Source organism: Erythranthe guttata, chromosome 14, assembly GCF_056151865.1.
Source record: "Erythranthe guttata isolate IM_541 chromosome 14, IM_541, whole genome shotgun sequence".
NCBI classification, from domain to species: domain Eukaryota; kingdom Viridiplantae; phylum Streptophyta; class Magnoliopsida; order Lamiales; family Phrymaceae; genus Erythranthe; species Erythranthe guttata.
The window spans coordinates 21301568-21320016 of NC_142546.1; the positions used below are offsets into that span (position 1 = coordinate 21301568).

Consider the following 18449-nt stretch of genomic DNA (forward strand, 5'->3'; position numbering starts at 1 on the left):
AAGACTCGGACTCTTACTTTTATTTTGTCAAATTATTGCGTCTTTTCGGGTTTTTTTTCTTCTCACCCCTAGTTTTAATGTTTATATACAAATTCACCTCACCATTCGAACTAATGCTTTTACTCCAATTGTTAAAACATAGAGTATTATAAATATTAGTTAACACACACCATAATTAATTAATTCTTTTAGCTTGTATGCTTGTCGATTTTATTTTATTTTATTTTTACTATAACTAGGTATGAAAATTTGAAGAGTAACTTTTTTTTACCATTGTCATAAAACACGCAAATCACTTTTTAAAGTAAAAAAAAAAAATAATACCCATTATGAGTTTTAAAGAAATGGAATGAAAACTAGAAAATAAAATTGGATCAAAATCAAAATTATAAATTTCTGAGTTCGAAGTCAAAATAAAATTTCTCAATTATAAAATTTGAAATCATAATTTTTTTTAGTTAAAAAGATATATTCTTTAAGAAATTACTAAATTTGGTTTGACCATTCCAATTTTTACCTCTATTTTTTGGTTTTTTTTTTACTATTGATATCAAGGGTAAATATTATTGGAAAAAATAGGAGGGTTTTAGTTGTAAAATTGGTATAGTTTATGAGAGGTGAATGTCGTATTTTGAAATATTTGAGGGTTTGATTGTCAAAGACTATAACACAAAGGAGATGGAAAGCAAAATTTCAAATATATGGGTGTGGTTGCCAATTGCCGTATGATAATCATAGTTTAATATGCCTTGTTTGGTTGTTAAAAAATATTAGTTGATGAAATCAAATAATATGATGAAACCCTAATTATTTTATTGGATCTCAAGACATTCGATGAAAAAATTATATAAAAAGTAAGATAAATTATGATAATATAATATATGCTAGTCGACCCGATCAATTATTGAAGATGCCAAACATGAAACAATGTTCAATTATTTAGTTAATGATAGTTAATCTCCCAACCAAACGAGGCATGAGGGTTCATACTAGTTTAAAGAAAGTGAATGCAAAATGTGTAAAAATATCACCGCTATATTGTGAAGACTTAATCTTGTATTACCTTATCAAACTACAGTAGAACCTCGATAAATTAATACTCGATAAAAGATTAAGCCTTCACAATATAGCGGTGATATTTTTACACATTTTCTCTCGGTCCTGACTCAGTGAAAACGTGATTAAATTATTAATTCGATAATTTAATAATTCGCTAAATTAATAGAATTCCTATAATCCCGACTGTATTAATTTATAGAGGTTTAACTGTATATGATTTGTTTCAACGAAAGTATAGTTAAGGGTTATTTTAGAAATTAGTAGTTTTAAAGTAAAGCAAAAGAAATTGAAACAATCATTTATTTTCATAAATTAAAAAATAAAAAAATTCCAATATTTTATAATGTTATTTGAAAAATTTGTATTTATTTTAAATGAAAATGCATTTATAGTTAAACCTCGATAAATTGATTAATACAATTTGAAATTAGTAAATCTATTAATTTAGTGAAATTAACTTATCTAACTAATAATTAAATAGATTCTTACCGAACCGTGGCCCAAAAAAAAATATTATTTAAACAAATTTATTAATTTATGGAAATTCCATTCCAATAGCTATGAAGTATGAAGTGAATTTAAAATTTGAATTATGTATCCCAATGCTATCTTATTGGGAAAAAAGTATGGATAATAATAATAATAAACTAATTAATAGAAAAGAGTTTTGGCATGTGAGTTTAGAGTTTAGGGCTACATCAAAAGAACTTGACCTACAAAACCAAAGTCCCCATCTCTTTCTCTCTCTCTCTCTCTCACACACACAGAGAGATAGATACACACACATACACACACATTCATTCTTCTTTGTGACACACACACACACTTTAGGTGCTTTGCTTTCTTTGTTATATTCTCTCTCCAATAATAATAATAATTAATAATCACAGACCATTATCTATGTGAGAGGTTGTGAGGAAACACCCTTCATTTTCACTTTCTGATGAGAGAGAAAGTTCCACACCAACTAAACCAGCAGCACAAAATACTCAACCAAACCCCCTCTCTCTCTCTCTCTCTCTATAGTATTTATGTATATGTGAATGAATTCTCATGTGGGGGTCTCCTCTCCTAATTTGATATTTGCTACAAATCTCCTCTCTCTCTCTCTCTCTCTCTCTCTCTTTTCTCTCTCTTCTGTGTGAGTGTGTGTGTGTGTTTTGTGGTACTGGCATGGGAAGAAGAAGCTGAGTAGTGCAGTAGTGTAACTATGGCAGAGAAACTTTTTTCATCAAAAAAGCCAAAGCGACAATAACTTGCAGTCAAATATGTAGTAGAAGCTGCAAACAAGAACAGATCACCCACCCACCACTAACCTCTCTCTCTCTCTCTACAGTTCTCTCTCTATCTTTATTTCTCTGTCTTGTAAATCTTCTTCTGCTCCGAAGAATTTCAGAGACCCCACTTTTTTTTTTTCTTTTCTTCTTCTCGGATAATATATATATATATATATATATATATATATATTAATAAAACGACGACTCTCTCTTAGATTTTTCAAGATTTGGAAAGTAGCGACGAATCTTGACAGAGACACTTGTGAACTCTGTGTGTATGTATTTTGTATGTATTGATGTTGTTGTTCTTGCTGTGAAGATTTATTATTATTTATTATCAGAGATTCTATAGAATCTGCAGTTGTGGCTACTAGTCGGAGGCTGACTTCGGATTCCGGTGCGTTTGCGGATTGGGTGGCTTCATCTTCGGCCTCCGCGGGGGACTTATCTCTAGGTTTCAATGCGGGGCCCTCCGCCGCTGCCGGCGGCGGCAACGCTGGTGGTGGTGGTGGACCTAACGCGGCTGGGATGTGGTCTTCCGCGGCTGCTGCCTCCAGGCACATGAACTGCGGCCTTCCTCCTGAATTCTTCTTCGTCGCGCCGGCTTCTTCCTTCCAGCACCACCACCACTCGGAGACCGCCGCCGGTGGTGGTGGTGGTGGCGGCGCAGCCACGATCAACTTCGACCATCATTCACTTGGGGTTGGTGTGATCCCTCTCCTCACAGCCACCCCTTGTATTCCGCAGACGAATATCTCCGGTGGTGCTGCTGCGGATGAAGAACTGCTCAACAACGCGCGCAACCGCGGCGGCGGCGGTGGGGGAGGGATGCAGCTGTGGCAGCACCACCAGAACCAGGCGCAGAATTCTTCGGCCTACTTGCTAAAACCCATGTCTCTAGAACACACGAACCTTCTCGAAACCGGAAGCAACAACAACAATGGTGGAATTGGAGGGGGTTCATCTTCCTCAATGGGCACCGCCACGTGTCAAGACTGCGGTAACCAAGCCAAGAAAGACTGCCCTCACCGGAGATGTCGGACTTGTTGCAAGAGTAGAGGCTACGACTGCTCCACACACGTCAAGAGCACATGGGTCCCCGCCGCCCGCCGCCGCGAGCGCCAGCTAATCGGCAGCGACCCCGCCGCCGCGGCAGGCTCATCACAGTCCACCAACTCCGGCACCAAAAAACCTAGGCTCGGCGGCGCGTCTCAAACCACAACCGCTTCCCACACCTCCACCTCCAACAACACTCCCCCTAGAAGCTTCGATACCACTTCCAGCCATCAAGGTATAAATATATGATTTTTTTTTCTTTATTTTATTTTATATTAAACGCAATAACAATTTTCTCCGATAATGTAGATGGAAGTTATAAAGAATCATTGCCGGGACAAGTGCGTGCTCCGGCGGTGTTCAAGTGCGTGAGAGTAACCGCACTCGACGACGGCGAAGACGAGTACGCGTACCAGGCGGTGGTGAGAATAGGCGGCCACGTATTCAAGGGTTTCTTATACGATCAAGGTGTCGAAGGAAGGGACGCGCTCCCCAATCTATCCGAATTGCATTTGGGCGGCGGCGGGGGAGGATCAGCCGCCGGTGGTAGTGGTGGTGGCGGCGGGAGGAATAATGTGACGACGGCGGCGGTTATAGATCATTCTGATCACATGTACGCCGCAGCCTCGGGTAGCGGGTTGCTTGGAGGATCAGGTTATGGTGGCAACCCCATAAATTGATCAAATTGAATCGGGTCGGGTCGGGTGAAATGACAAATGCTATATATATATATATAAAATTAGTGTCTGTTTTGGCAGTGTGGGTAAATTAAACAGGATCTTGATCATTCTTCTTCTTCACGCGTCAGACTTTTTTAACCCTTTTTATTTATTTATTTATATATTCACTTCTGGTTCCTGCATTTTCTGGTAGATCAGTAATTTACCATTTTCGGAACAAAGATTAGAACCCTCTTCTTATATTATTTAACCACTTTACATATATATATATATATATTTGCTGTATTATTTATCAACACATTTGCAAGTTATTACAGTATGAGCAAGAAGTGTACATAATAAGTACTTAAGTTCTGAAAATTTTATGAATTGAAATATGTGTTAAAGTGTCCATTTGCTGATTAACCTATGAATATATTTCTGCTAATATGTATATATATATGTGTGTGTGTGTGTGTGTGTGTTCATAATCTCCTATGTATGAGTCCATTATCTTATGTGGCTTTCACTTATCAATGGCCATTTCATTACAGGAATCTAAGCAGGAAACAATTATTGTCTTGCTAATTTAGGCGTCAACATAATACTATTTGCAATATATACATACATATAAATATGAAATATGTGCCTCAGTTAGTGTGTGTGTGTGTTTAGTTTGTTTATATGAATATATTTATTAACTGCAATTATTTGACATATGTGCGCACCTTTGATGGATGTTGATGAAGTTTTATTATACCTGCATGTGATTTTGCTACAAGTTTGAGGAATTTAGTATTATCTGCTTTCCGCTATTGTAATTATTTTATATTTTGTTTGCTTTTTTTTATTATTTATTTTTGTTATTTACAGGACAAAGTCAAGATGAAAAGACTAGTTGTGTTGAATTTGGTGACACATGTTCTTTATGAATTGTTTTTCTTTTTTTCCATATATTAATTAGTTAATAAATACTGATCAAGTTTATATTATTTATTTTTCATTTTGAATTTAAAGTTATGTGTTTAGATATATATAAATGTGTTTGTGTTTAGATGTAAAAATTTGGAATTATCCATGGTCAATTTGATATGAAGGGCTAAGGTCTAGTCCTAAACCTCTAACCCTTTATCACATGTAGTTCTAAATGCTTTTGTTGGGAATCAATTCTTTTTCTTTATTATTATTATTATTTTTAAATTTTCCTTTTATTAATAATTCTATTTGTAATTTATTTATCAGCAGCTCATATTTGATCTGATAACCTTATGTACTCAAGAATACGAGGCGATTATCAGGTTACGCAATATCCAAAGCCGAAGGCATTACAGTTAGTTTGACGACGGAAATTGCTCGTATGTTATGTATATATATATTTACTAAGTGTGTATTGCATTTATACAATATATAGACGAGTGTTCGATGAATTTACATTTGTTTCCTCGTTTCGCAAAATAATTCATGTTCAGTAATGATTTGGTTCCTTAGTTATACTGTTTCAAGAACATCATCAATGTTCGTTTTTTTTTCTTCCTGCAACTGTGTATTTATTTTTATCCTTAATCTTCTTTAAACCATTCGCATATCGTATATGCAGTAATGCAGTTGGGCATTAAAATTGTTTGGTTGGATATCGTTTATATTAATTATGTACTTTAATTTTCTTGGCTGGTCATTAATTCTGATTTATTACATATAGCTGTGGTTTTTATGCAGGTTTCAAATAAAAGATGAGAGAAAACTCCAATTGTTTTTTTTTTTTTTTTTTTTTTGTAGACAAGATTTAGGGTTTAGTATCTTGTCTTTGTGACATCAAACTCACTTCATCACTTGTTAAATTAATGTAAAGCTCAATTATGGTTGAACAATACTTTTATAATTTCATATTTTCAATGAATTAATCATGTCTTGCTTTATTGCAAACAACTTATTTAAATAATGTTTCTATAACCGTCATGGCCGAAAACTAGCGACGGTTTTGGACTAGTGTATCGTTTTCGTCGCAAAAGCCTCATTTCCGTCGCAAAATTGCAGTCGACGGTGTTGCATTTTGGCCTACTAGTGATAGGAACCCTATAGTCTATATGATGAAACATGATCTACAAATCTTTCTCCATGATTTGTAACATACTTTGTGTGTCTTATAATTTTATTTTACCTTTATTTTTATTTTTCGAAAAATAAGAAAAATTAAATGATTAACATAAGGCAATAAAAAAAGTATTACTAAAATCTAATAATGCATGCCATGATTTAGGTAGTCAAGTTGTGGTTGATGAATGGTGCCAAAGCTAATTTGGGCCTTGTATTTTCTCCGCAAACTTTGCATCATGTCTTCACTTGTGCTTAAAGCATTCTTTATTAATTAGTGGAGCTCACATTAATTTACTTTTTTTGTTGTATCCAATTGATTATTACTTTGACATTTCTTGGGTGATAAATATTTTGGTACGATTATTAATGTGGATCTGACTCAAATGTAACCTGCATTCACGAGAATTTGTAAATAAAATTTCACTAGTTCAGAATTTAGTGTACAATAATTGGAAGTAATAAACACCCGAAAGACCCCCTCTTCACGTTATACGTCGCTTTTGCACACAACTCGACCTTGTTGTTCTCACAGTCGCTTTTGCGTAAAACTCGAACTTGTTGTTCTCACAATAGTTCATTCATACGCGCTCTTGGACTCCCTCCAATGCTAAACACGGATCGACATGTTCCGAGATACCCAAAACACCGATCTTCTTTATGCACTGATCGAAGATACCCGTACTTTTGCAACACCTAATGTGCAAACAAACAGTGTTACACGTGGTACACCCTTCAAAAGCCTATAAGTTAGGATTTTTCAATTAAAGGTTCAAGGTTCTTCGTTGGTTCTTCTACCCTAAATAGCCACATAAATAAGCCTCCTAACCCTAGTTTGATTCTAAAAAAAATTAATTCCGAGGACATGGAATCCTCCATGATTTCTACTACTTAAGTTACATGATGATTAATCTTCTTCCAAATTTAAAACAATCATAACGAAATAAATAAAATCCTAAATAAATATATCTCTAAAAATCGGACTATATAACAAATTTTCTAACAAATGCATGAAATAAAATCATTGTCAATTTTAATCAAATTTCGTTAATTTCAATTCTCGAAATCTGGTGCCAACATCATGCCTAACCATTACTATCCTTGAGTTTACTTGATAGTGAAGTGCAAGACAAGAGAATTTGATATGGTATTCACAATAATAAGGTATTTGTTTTAATTACAAATAAAATGACAAATATAATTTATACAATTTCAAACAATACCATTTATCCTAAAATAAATTCGTGTTAGGAAACATACTTGCACTATATTTATATTATATTAAGGATGCAAAAGCGTTCACAACTTTCGATTTTGCCCTTCCAATTCGAACTCGTGAAATTGGCTCTAATGCCACTTTAAAGATCTCAAGTAACCTCAAATACTATCATTCATCCTAAAATTAAATGGTGGTTAGTTCTTTGTAATATTAGTTTGTAGACAAAGGCAAGTTTGGAAAATAGTAATACATACATAATGTAACCTATATGTAATATAATCGAATGATTTCGATTGCATTATGATGTGCTTACTTTCGTTGTGCATGTGAATATAATAATGAATTTTATTAAGACTAATTGTGTCTTAACTTTAAGAGACAACACTTGCAACCAAACATAAAATTTATACTTGTCTTAGATCAATCTATGTCTGAGTAATAATCCGAGTATACAGTCGTGTATACAATCGTTCTTTTGTTTCTTTCTTGAAGAAAGATAGTTACTGGTTCCTCAATTTATCTCCTGATGTTTCGAACTCATGATCAAATAGGTGCAACGTGCTTACCAACGGTCCAACAGTGTACCCTCATCTTGACCTAGTATATGTATATAGTCGTTGTATGTGTCTGGATAGATATGACGTTAAAAACTTTTTCGGTTACGTATATCAAATTAATTTAGATTTGATCGGGTTCGATTACTTCGCTAATGAGTAACTAATTAATTAGTTAGTAAGATGTATATTTCACTAGTTTAGATCTTGTATTTTTTTTTTTAATAAATGGAAGTTTTTATTGCCAATGTAATCTTAGATGGGCTTCATCTATGGGCTTATGCAATAAAATCATGTGGGCCTAGTTGCAGTACAACCATAGAAACCTAATCTATTCGTTGGATGTGTTCATATGTTGCAATTTTGTTGTCATCTCATACTATAAAGTTTTTATTTATTTTCTTCATTAGAAAAAAAATATATTTTTATTTATTTATTTCGATCATACATTTCCAGATAATATTTTTTTTCGTAGAAAAAAGAAAAGAAAAATTGTAACTTGCCTTGTAACCATTATCATACTATATGAAAAACAATTTTGAAATTTTAAATGACCTTTCAATTTTATTAACATTGTTTTGACTTCGAACCTGATTTTAACATATTTTTATTCAAATTTCGGCAAAATTCAAATCACGAACAATGTATTCATTTTGGTTAACTTTCTAATCCAACTTAAATCAGCTAGATTGGATGCCGTGTGACAAAGTTATGCATGAATGAAACACATTTTGCATTTTAGATAATTCCATACATCAAAATTCAAAATTGTAGGCAGTGTTCATTTATTAATATATATCTTTCTCACCCCACATCCAATAGAAAGTTAACTCAAAATTACTACGAATTCTATATCCCGAGTTTTGCTAAATTTGAACTAAAAAATAATCAAAATCACGTTTAAAGTCGAAACGGTATTATCAAAGCTCAAACGACATTTATCATATCCACGGCCCCTTTTTTTTTATAATTAGAAAACATGCATAGATCAAGTAATCTATTAATTAGCATAATTTGTCCTAATCTTATGAATTTACCCATTTTATTAGTAATTAAATTACCTTTTACCTTAAGAACAGAAAAATGACAACATAATTGCCGCCACTCAACCACCGTTTGACCCAAAAGGGCAAAAAAGGAAAGTCAACACAAAATGCAGAACGTACAACATCACCTCCCAAACGTACAAACGCTGAAGCACGTGCTACATCCAATATATGTGATCCACACCACCGCCACAGCTCCTCGGTTTTTGCCCCCCATCTGGCCCCCCTCTCTTTCTGGAATCGGAATTATTCCCCAGAATCCCTCATCTTTTATTCGTTTTTTTCCTCTGTATATTTCTCCATTTTCGTTTCTCTTTCTTCCTGTAGATTAGTATATATCTGTATATATATAGATCTTCACATTAGGGTTACAATTTTTTTTTTTGTTTTTCCTTCTTGTTTCGGTGTATATAATTGACACAGATCGCCATGTCTGCACCAGTTGAAATCATTGGACAGAATCTAATTGAGGATCTCCAGCATCTAACAGTTGAAGATCAGGTTTTTTACTAATTTCCTCGCTCTCTCTTTTTTTTTTCATATTTTTTTTTATTGATTTTGATTGGGTGCGAAGGAGAAAAATGTAATTCAGATGATGATTTGTTATTACTTTGTTATGGATCGAAGTATTGAATTCGTTTTCACGTGTGAATTGAGGTTTAGATGATTTGATTTGATCGGATCTGTTTTCTTCTGTTCGTCCTGGATTTGATTGTTTCATTTCCGAATGTGGAGAATACAGATTTAATTCGTTCATTTAATAATATAATAAAATGGACTGAATTGGATGATTTGGATTTCAGAATAAAATGAAGGGGAATTGTACAGCAGCAGTGGAGGAGATTAACCGAGTTGAGTGCGATGCTAATGATACTACTAACAACAACAACAACAACCATCACGGGATTTGTGCAATATGTTTGAATAAGATAGTGCTTCAAGAAACTGCTCTTGTAAAAGGTTGCGAGCATGCCTACTGGTTTGTCACTTCTGTCTGAATCTCCGATTGATTTACTTGTACTGTTTGTCGGACGCTTAATGAAATCCATTCTTTACGAAATTATTATTGAGATTAGTTTCTGTTGTTTACAATGGTAATTTGTTGGGGAATATGGTAATCTAGCCTGTTAACACGTCTATGTAGTGTGAAAGTGATAATAGTATGTGTTTGATCTTCTCTTGGTGATGATACTAATTGGTCCTTTTTTTTTTGTGCTTTTTGTTTAGTGTGTCTTGCATCTTGAAATGGGCTTCGTACAAAACGGAACCAACATGCCCCCAGTGTAAACATCCATTCGAGTTCCTCAATATTCATCGCGCTCTTGATGGAAGGTATACCAAACTTTCTTACCCATAATTGTTATTTTAATTTGTATAGCCTCCTTATTGTTGCATTGAGTTAAAATTTTAAGGGGTAAAAAAGGGATTATACTCTATCGGGATAGCAAGTAAATCTGATGTTTGTGATATTGATACACTTTAAAACACTAGAATATTGGACGAGGGTTCCAAAGCATACTGTAGTTTGTTCTGTAGTGTCTGTATCTTAAGAAGATGTTATACCTTTTGAACAGCATCCATGACTACATGTTCGAGGAGAGTGTGTGCCTTCTTCTAAGGGCGTCATGGTTCAAGCCTCTGGTTGTGGTGGAGCACAAGGTGGTGGATGAGGAAATAGAAGACTACTATTACGAGTACGAGGATGATGAAGAAGAAGATTTAGATGATGAGGTTTACTTAGGAGGTAGTTCCTCGAGCCTGCGCATAGGAAACCGAAGATGGGGAGACAATGGGTATGTTAGAGGAGGAAGGCAAGAGGCGAGGCCAGTAGTTTACCGCCCGAACCTCCAAGATTCTTCAGGTGCGGGCCCGTCTCGTGAGCCCAATAAGAAGAAAGAGAGTGCGGTGAATGAAATAACGGTGGGGCGGCGTGCGAAACGGGCTTTGAAGAGGGAAGCTGCTGACAAGGTGGCTGCTGCTAAACATCAGCAGCTTTTGGTCAGGTTGGGCCGTGTTTAGTAAAAAGAAGGCAAGAAGAACTCTTGTGCCAGGTGATTTGTACAGTGGTATTTCTCATTCCTTTTTTTTCGTATGTGAAATAAGAGTTGCGGGCTGAATAATTTTATATTTGCCTAGGCCCGGCCTGTCTGGATTTAAGTTGGTGTTGCCTGTTTGTAGTGAACTAATTCTAATTCAAGATTCATCTTCATAGTTTCATTCTTGAATTTCGTCGAATGTTACCTGTGTATGAACTAATTATAATTCAAGATTCATCCTTTTAGTTTCATTCTTGAATTTAGTTGGTGTTGCTGTAGGTTTCTTGCTTTTTTTAGGCCTTTCTTAATGGCCGTACATAGACAACTAAAAGAGATGTGGTGAGGGATTGACAAAATTACGATTTTGTTGCGAAGCCGGCTCTTGATTTAGGCCTTGTAATATCAATGAAATGATATGAATAACTGTTGAGGCGCCACCAAGTTACATATTTACCCTTTACGAGTATAGGTTCATACGTATTTTACACACATGTATATAGTTTGTGATTGTTGTCACATACCCCATTCTTCCATCTGTGGAAGTAGTTAATTTCAACTACTACATTCTCTTTAAATATAATTGTTCCCATGTGAGTTATAGTTGGCAAATAATTAAAAAGTTAGTAAGCTGCTGGCACCGAATCATGTTCGGTTGGTGCGACAAATTTCTAATTCCTAATTTATTAGTACTTTTGTTAACGATACCTGCTCAAAAATGACTGTAAGCATTTATTTTAATTAGTGTTTATCTCCTAATTACGAAATGATTGCAACAATATTAAGTTGCAGTATATAGGAACAATTTACGGCACAACAAACTGAACAACGAAAAACGAAACACCATTCGACAAAGTTGTTTGCAAACACATTCTACGATGGTTTATCATACCTTAAATTGCGGCGTTCGATAAAAAAAACATATATACTAATTACATCCTCCACATACTACACAAAAAATCGAAACAAAAACAAAAACAAGAAGTTCAAGTGGCAGAACCGCAGAGTCGATAGCAAATATGAACGAAATACACCTATATATATATACTACTTATTACCCAGCAGCAGTAGCAGAGTATATATTAATATACATATACAAGAGAAGTTAGTTCCATGGAGGAGAGGATGGTTTATACACAAAATCTTGAGTTGTTGATCCATAGTTCAAATCCAGGCTGTGTAGTTGTTCCATCAATTGAGACCTTCTTTCTTTGAAAAAATCGAGACGTGTTGTCAATTCCACCAAAGTCGAAGATGCCACTGATTGATGACGAGGATAATCCATCCCCTGTCGTCAAAATACAAACATTTTTTTTCGATTATCACTTTTAGGTGTTTGTCGTAAAATTTCAGTTTTTTTTTAGTAGACTACTAAAATTGAATATGAATTATTTTTTCGTAAAAAGTGTGCGTTATTTACCTCATGGGGCCTAGAAGTAGAAGGCATAGAAGCAGAATCGACAGCAGGAAGATCGTCGATGGATAAACTTGTTGATGCCTCGGTACTTTTATTAGAGTCGCTCAAGCTCGCCGATTCGGTCAACTGCTTCCTAGAAGTCAACCTACTACTCGTTTGCCCTTTACCGTTTCTCATATCCACCCCCAACAACTCCTTCAACCAATCATCACGTGTTAGATCGATAACATCACAATTTATTATTAAAAAAAAAAAAAAAAACGAAGAGCAGTCAATCACCTCTGTCCTTTGTTTCCGTTCATGGTTACAAACAGCAAGCGTCGTATCAAAATCTTGCTGGAAATATTTCCTGCATGTCGATAAAAGCCACTTCAGTATGAATCACGTTTTATTTACATTTGACTCGTGACAAATGGCGGTTAATTTAGTAGGAAAAAAATCGAGAAGGTATTTATTTGACTGACAGCTGTGAACTAGTCTGAATTGTTGTATCGGAGAGCGATCCGTAGTGATGCTGACGTTGCTGATTTAGCTGATGGTGAAGTTCGGCAACTTTCTGCTTCAATCTTGCCACGTCAGCCTCAGCTAGAGCTATCTCTTCCAGCTCAGCCCTCGTCTTTTTTGAACGAAACATTTTAGAATGCTACATAGTAATTTTCAATTGATTTTTTATTATAGAAATAAAGAATCGATTAAACAGACCTTGGAATCCATGCCACGAGAGCCGGAAAATTGCGCAGACGACATGCTCAACCCAACTTCCAGGGCGGCTCGTAAATCTCGCTCAGCTTGCAGTTGTTCTTGCAATCTTGCTACCTATTAAATAACAAAACAATTATTAAGTGAATTAATTACGAGTACCGATTGGCGATTGTTTTAGTAGTCACAAAGTAATATATACTTACATCTTGTTCAAGGGCCAATCGACGCTCGTGCAAAGCTTGCTTCCTTCTTTCTAAGCTGGCTTGCAAAATTGCGTTTCCTCTCGCCTGACGTAATACACGAAAGAGACGAATCCATTACCGAAGCTTAATAATCACTAACGTAATAAACCGAAAAATAACCTACCTCTTTTGCAATCCTGTGGCGCAAATCATTCTTTGCGATTTCCAATCTCTGGATGGCAAGCCTACAAACGAAGCCATCGAACTTCAATACGACGAGAAAAAAAAAAGCCGAACGAGAAGTAAAAAGTATGATAAAGATAAACTTACTCTTCCTCTCCAGAAGAATCAATTGATTCTGTCGACGGAGTTTTTCTCGTCTGTCAGAACAAAAAAAAGATCAGCTTGCTTGATTCACAAGATTTATCGATACAATGTTCAAAACATAACTCTAAATGAATACATGTACTAAGGAGGGGAAAAGACTCACGTTTTTCTTTCCCCAAAATGTTGACTTCTTGGAACTGCTAGAAACGGAATTGGTAAGTTTGGGCGTTGACTTGTCAGCCGATAGTTCGGTTTCGGGAATCGATTGATGCAGCTCTTGATTCATAGATGATAAGATTTGTCCCATGGAACGCTGTGAGTCGTTGCCGTGTATTTCCACAGAAGCAACTGCCATGTTTTCGCGTGCCTTCAGTTGCTCCAGTTGTTCGTTAACCGCTACATTAGAAGAATCGGTATGGACTCTATTGTCCGATGTTGGATTTAATTTTTTTCCCACGGAACGGTTGTTCTTGGGAGATCCATTGTCTGAATCGTCATTTCCGATTGCCTGGTATAGGCAAAATTACAAGCAACTTCAGTAGAAAGTTCTAGAGAGAGAGAGGGAGTGTTTGAGAGAGAGAGAGAGAGAGAGAGAGAGAGAGAGAGAGAGAGAGAGAGAGAGAGAGAGAGAGAGAGAGAGAGAGAGAGAAACCTTGTAGTCATAAAGATCGCTAGCGGCAGAGCCACTGGTTTCACTCAACTTCCCACTGTGCCTGCGGTCACAATCGAAATCTGTTTCGAGGTCCACTTCGTTTTGAGCATCATGATAACCATTGACTTTCATGTCTGGATTTTCATCATCGCTCGTGTCTTCACTCCCACTGTTGTCGGTTTGAGAATCTACAGACATGGAGCATCTGTGCAGAGTATCGTCCTGAAAAAATAAACCATAGCAAAATATATTCCCCGTACTCCAAATTTAGAAACCCGTAACTGTAAGAAACTGAAAAGGAAGCGAAACTTACGTCAAAAATACTCTCGTACTCCTCGAGGAGAGTCGAGATAATGGCTTGGGCATTATTAGCGGCATTGGCAGCGGCAAGAAGCTGAGCCGAGTTATCTCCATTAACATCGTATTCGTCTTCCAATTCACATTCGCCGGCTAAAAGAGGGCGTAGCAATAACGGAGCCATACAAGCGGCAACTGCTGATGATGTCATCCGATTTTCCGCCGAATGAGAAGCAACCGTATGCATCATCTTCAGAATTCTACAAAAAAGGTACGGTCGTTGATCAAACTAAACACGTAGCATAACCCCGACATTTCCGAATATTGTGCGAGCGTAAACAGGTGATTGTACCTCTGTAAAAGGCGTCTATTTGGTTCGGGAAATGCTTCGTGTACCGCAGAGCGCATTGCATTCACCTGGGCTTCTTTGCGGTCGATTTCTTCTCGAGACAACCACAAAAGTAAGGAACCGTGTTATTCACAAACCAGTAACAAACATCGGAAATAAAGGATGCGAAACATACTGTATGCTTCCAACAATGCAGTGCAACAGGATGCAGGGACGGGCGACGAAGGCAGCTCCCGAAGAACATGCTGAAAGGAGAGATAACTCTCATAATTAATCATCGGTTAAAATGAAATTAGAAAAAAATAAGTAATCGAATGGCGAACAAACCTTAACACAGTCGCCGATAACATGAGCATCCTCGTCAGGATTGAATTCAGTCTTGCCTACGATCAAGAAACATTCGAAATTGTCATACTGCGTAACGAACTTTTTTATCTTTTTTTTTTTTATTTGGAAAAAAAACATAAATCATCGAAATTGTAAACAAAAAAACCTTGTTCATATTCTCGAACTCTTCGTTCCACTTCCTCGACATCAGCAGACTGACGCAGAATACCTTCTACTTTAATTCCTGTTAAACATAATAGCTGTATATTCAGAATAAATCGCAACTTGGTGTCAACTTATCGTGGTTCGTTATAATTACTAAAATAGACAGTAGGTATATACTACGACATTTAAAATTTAATTCCGAAATATGAATAAAACAAACAAAGCTGTTTTCTGTCGGAAATAAGCTCAAAGGGGTTCGGTGCCAATCTAAGCTTACCATACTTCTCAAGAAACCGAAGTGCTTTCTCTAAGAAAGACGGGCCTCCGTCTATATCTTCTAATGCAAGCAGAATCGGGCGTCCAACAACTAAAGATTTCACCGGGCGTTTGTCTCTCCCTAAATGTAAAGGTAAACCATCAAGATTCAAAATTTCCATTTCAAGAAGAAGGTCAAAGAAAACAAACAATAGGTACAAACATTGATTGAAAGACCCGTCGATAGTATCATTAGCCTCGCTTCTAAATATTCCGTTATGCCCCATCACAAGAGCGGCATTTGGCGCTTGAGCAAGAGCGTGTTCGAGGGCTGTCTTCCACTCGTACAAATCCTCCGATGTTTCTGCCTGAAGTTTAGAAACACGAAAACGTAAGAGCCGATTATCACTTATTACAAGCAAAATATATAATTACAAAAGCGGACAAGTTTTATGCACCTTGAGAGTAAATGCTCGTCCATCACGCCCGTCGGGAAACAGAACAGTAAGCAGTTTCTTGTCTTCTCTGACAACAACGCTGCACATTTAAGGATGTCAGAATTCTGCATACAATAGAGAATCGATGAAGAGAAAGAGAGACCACTTATTCATTATTACCTTCCTGAATTATTTAAATCGATGCCGCCCAAAGTCAAATTCACTTCACCTCCTCGTTGCGGGAGTGCACTCTAGATTAAAAAAAAAAAAAAAAAAGGTAAAGTCAATAATAATATGAAAATGAAGTCCGAGTACTTTTAATACATAGTAGATAAAAAATATGGCGATGTGGATTGGACTAACAGGGTCGTTCTTGAAGAAAACCAAAGAGGTTCGTGTAAGAATAAACCATCGCTTCTTCCAAGATTTCCACCCTAATCCTGCAAGAAGTTCAAGATAATAAAGGATACATAACACAAACGACAAAAGCAACCACAAAAAAAATGCATAATATTTACATTTGTTTCAATGAAGAGGAGGAAACTATTCATTTATCGAGTGTAGCACACGAACATAAGCGCACACTTAAATTAACTCGTTTACCTGTCTTAACAATAGAAAAGTATTCTATTAATAAAGGCACATTTTTAGTTATGCAACATTGTAACTGCATAATCCAACAGCTACTGCAAAGACGAACTAATCTAGGGTTCGAGATCCTTAAATAAAGGTTTTAGGCAAGGAAGTGTATCGAAGGATAGATCGGGTTTTTACCCTAATTTCCTACTTGAGGGAAAAAAACGAACTCAAAAACGATCTCATAAAATAACCAAGTTCCTTCATTTGCATAAACTTCGAGCCTCAGAAGTTAGTGAATTGGATATTAACAGTCAACACAAACTCCAATCATACTTCCCTTGAATCTGATTCTGAGATCCCGGTTTTCATATCGACATGTAAAGCTGAATTGACCATCATAACATACTACAGTGACCTAATACTACGTACAGTCATCCAAGTTTGTTTTTTTATCGAAACAAACTTATACATTAGCAATATTATATACCACACACATCCATTAAAATGCAGCTGCATCAAACCCTAACAGCACAACAACGTAATGTTGATGCCTCGGAACACAAACATTAACCAATGTACTAATAATAAGAGGGCATCAAATGCGGGCACGAAATTCGACATTAGCACATTGTACAACAAATCCAAATCTCGAAGATACGAAAATATCTTCTTCGCAACTACGAAGGAGCTACACTAACCTTTCGAAGATATGAGCAGATGCCCGCTCTTGAATATCTGCGAAATCGCCCGGGATAAAAAAAAAAAGTCGTTAAGAATCGCAATAAACCCGTAATGTCGAAAGATTGCCAAACATAAAATCAAGAAAAGGGCAAACAAGAACTGAACTTGACAGAATTAGTTGACTAAATTTGACTAGAAAAAAACTTCCCCAATTCGGCATCCCTCAATTCATCTCTTCCGCATTTCATTCAAAACCCCCAAAATCAAAAATTGAATAAAATATGCGGGAAAAAAAATTAAGGCATTACCGTATTTGAGTTGCCAATACGAGGGCGTTCAAATGCGGCAAGAGAAGCCGACATTTTTCACCCCTTTTTTTCTCAGAGTTGGGTTACCATCTAAACTGGGAATTAACGCCGGGTCGACCCGGATCGAACTCGGGCAGGAGGAATCGGAAAAAGATCTGTACAAGTAGAGATGGATGAACAACCACAACGAACGAACTGGGTCTTCTTTTTTCTTTTTTTCTTTAAATTTTTTTTATTTTTTTTCTTTTTCGAACTTTTTGAAAAGAATGGATAGATGAGCTACAGCAGGTAGAAACCAACCAGAGCTGGCTTTTTCACAAGGCTTTCCCTTTCTTGTTTTTTCCTTCGTGTTTATGTGAATGGAGGTGGGGTGGGGTGGGGGTTGGGGGGTGGTTAGGTGGGGTGGTACTGTAATAGTGGTTGTGGCCAGTAATAATACTTACAGTTATATCGGTTTTTTTTAATATTAATAGGGTTAAATACAAAAACACCCTTGTACTATGGACTTTGTATCATTTACCCCCCTGTACTACACATAAATACAAAAACCCCCCTGCTATTATATTTTTTTCAAAATCTGACGAAAATGCCCCTTCTAAACATATAAATATAAGGATTTGTTTGAGCCATTTTCCACTATATTTTTTAACATTTTCGGTCAATTTTACTTGAGAATTTTTTTTTATTTTTTTTTCCTTCAAAACATATAATTACTTAAAAAAAAAAATTTAAATTTTCTGAATAAAAACCTTTTATTTTTGTCATTTTGAATTTATT

At 36.0% G+C, this 18449-nt stretch overlaps 3 protein-coding genes across 4 annotated transcripts; 2 read left to right on the forward strand and 1 right to left on the reverse strand.

Moving 5' to 3' along the window:
* Nucleotides 1-2638: 2638 nt before the first annotated feature.
* On the forward strand, nt 2639-4334 carry LOC105958977 (protein LATERAL ROOT PRIMORDIUM 1). Its single transcript, XM_012982985.2, has 2 exons — nt 2639-3627; nt 3702-4334. The coding sequence occupies exons 1-2, from the start codon at nt 2865-2867 to the stop codon at nt 4070-4072; spliced, it is 1134 nt and encodes a 377-aa protein (XP_012838439.2). The 5' UTR covers nt 2639-2864; the 3' UTR covers nt 4073-4334.
* Nucleotides 4335-9000: 4666 nt separating this feature from the next.
* Nucleotides 9001-11248, forward strand: LOC105958978 (uncharacterized). The gene is made up of 4 exons (XM_012982986.2): nt 9001-9462; nt 9765-9940; nt 10189-10293; nt 10536-11248. The coding sequence occupies exons 1-4, from the start codon at nt 9391-9393 to the stop codon at nt 10978-10980; spliced, it is 798 nt and encodes a 265-aa protein (XP_012838440.1). The 5' UTR covers nt 9001-9390; the 3' UTR covers nt 10981-11248.
* Nucleotides 11249-11853: 605 nt separating this feature from the next.
* On the reverse strand, nt 11854-18109 carry LOC105958979 (rho GTPase-activating protein 7). 2 transcript variants are annotated; one of them, XM_012982987.2, is made up of 22 exons: nt 17673-18109; nt 17382-17418; nt 16468-16544; nt 16285-16355; nt 16126-16204; nt 15891-16035; nt 15690-15809; nt 15414-15491; nt 15248-15303; nt 15096-15165; nt 14924-15011; nt 14588-14831; nt 14275-14496; nt 13786-14130; nt 13626-13675; nt 13480-13540; nt 13317-13400; nt 13114-13227; nt 12876-13027; nt 12691-12760; nt 12415-12606; nt 11854-12282 (listed from the first exon to the last, which is right to left on the reverse strand). In XM_012982987.2, the coding sequence occupies exons 1-22, from the start codon at nt 17724-17726 to the stop codon at nt 12100-12102; spliced, it is 2592 nt and encodes an 863-aa protein (XP_012838441.2). In that variant the 5' UTR covers nt 17727-18109; the 3' UTR covers nt 11854-12099. The 2 variants fall into 2 exon arrangements, with proteins under 2 accessions (XP_012838441.2, XP_088670286.1); XM_088814160.1 differs by having other exon boundaries at nt 15690-16035; nt 17673-18021.
* Nucleotides 18110-18449: the final 340 nt, after the last annotated feature.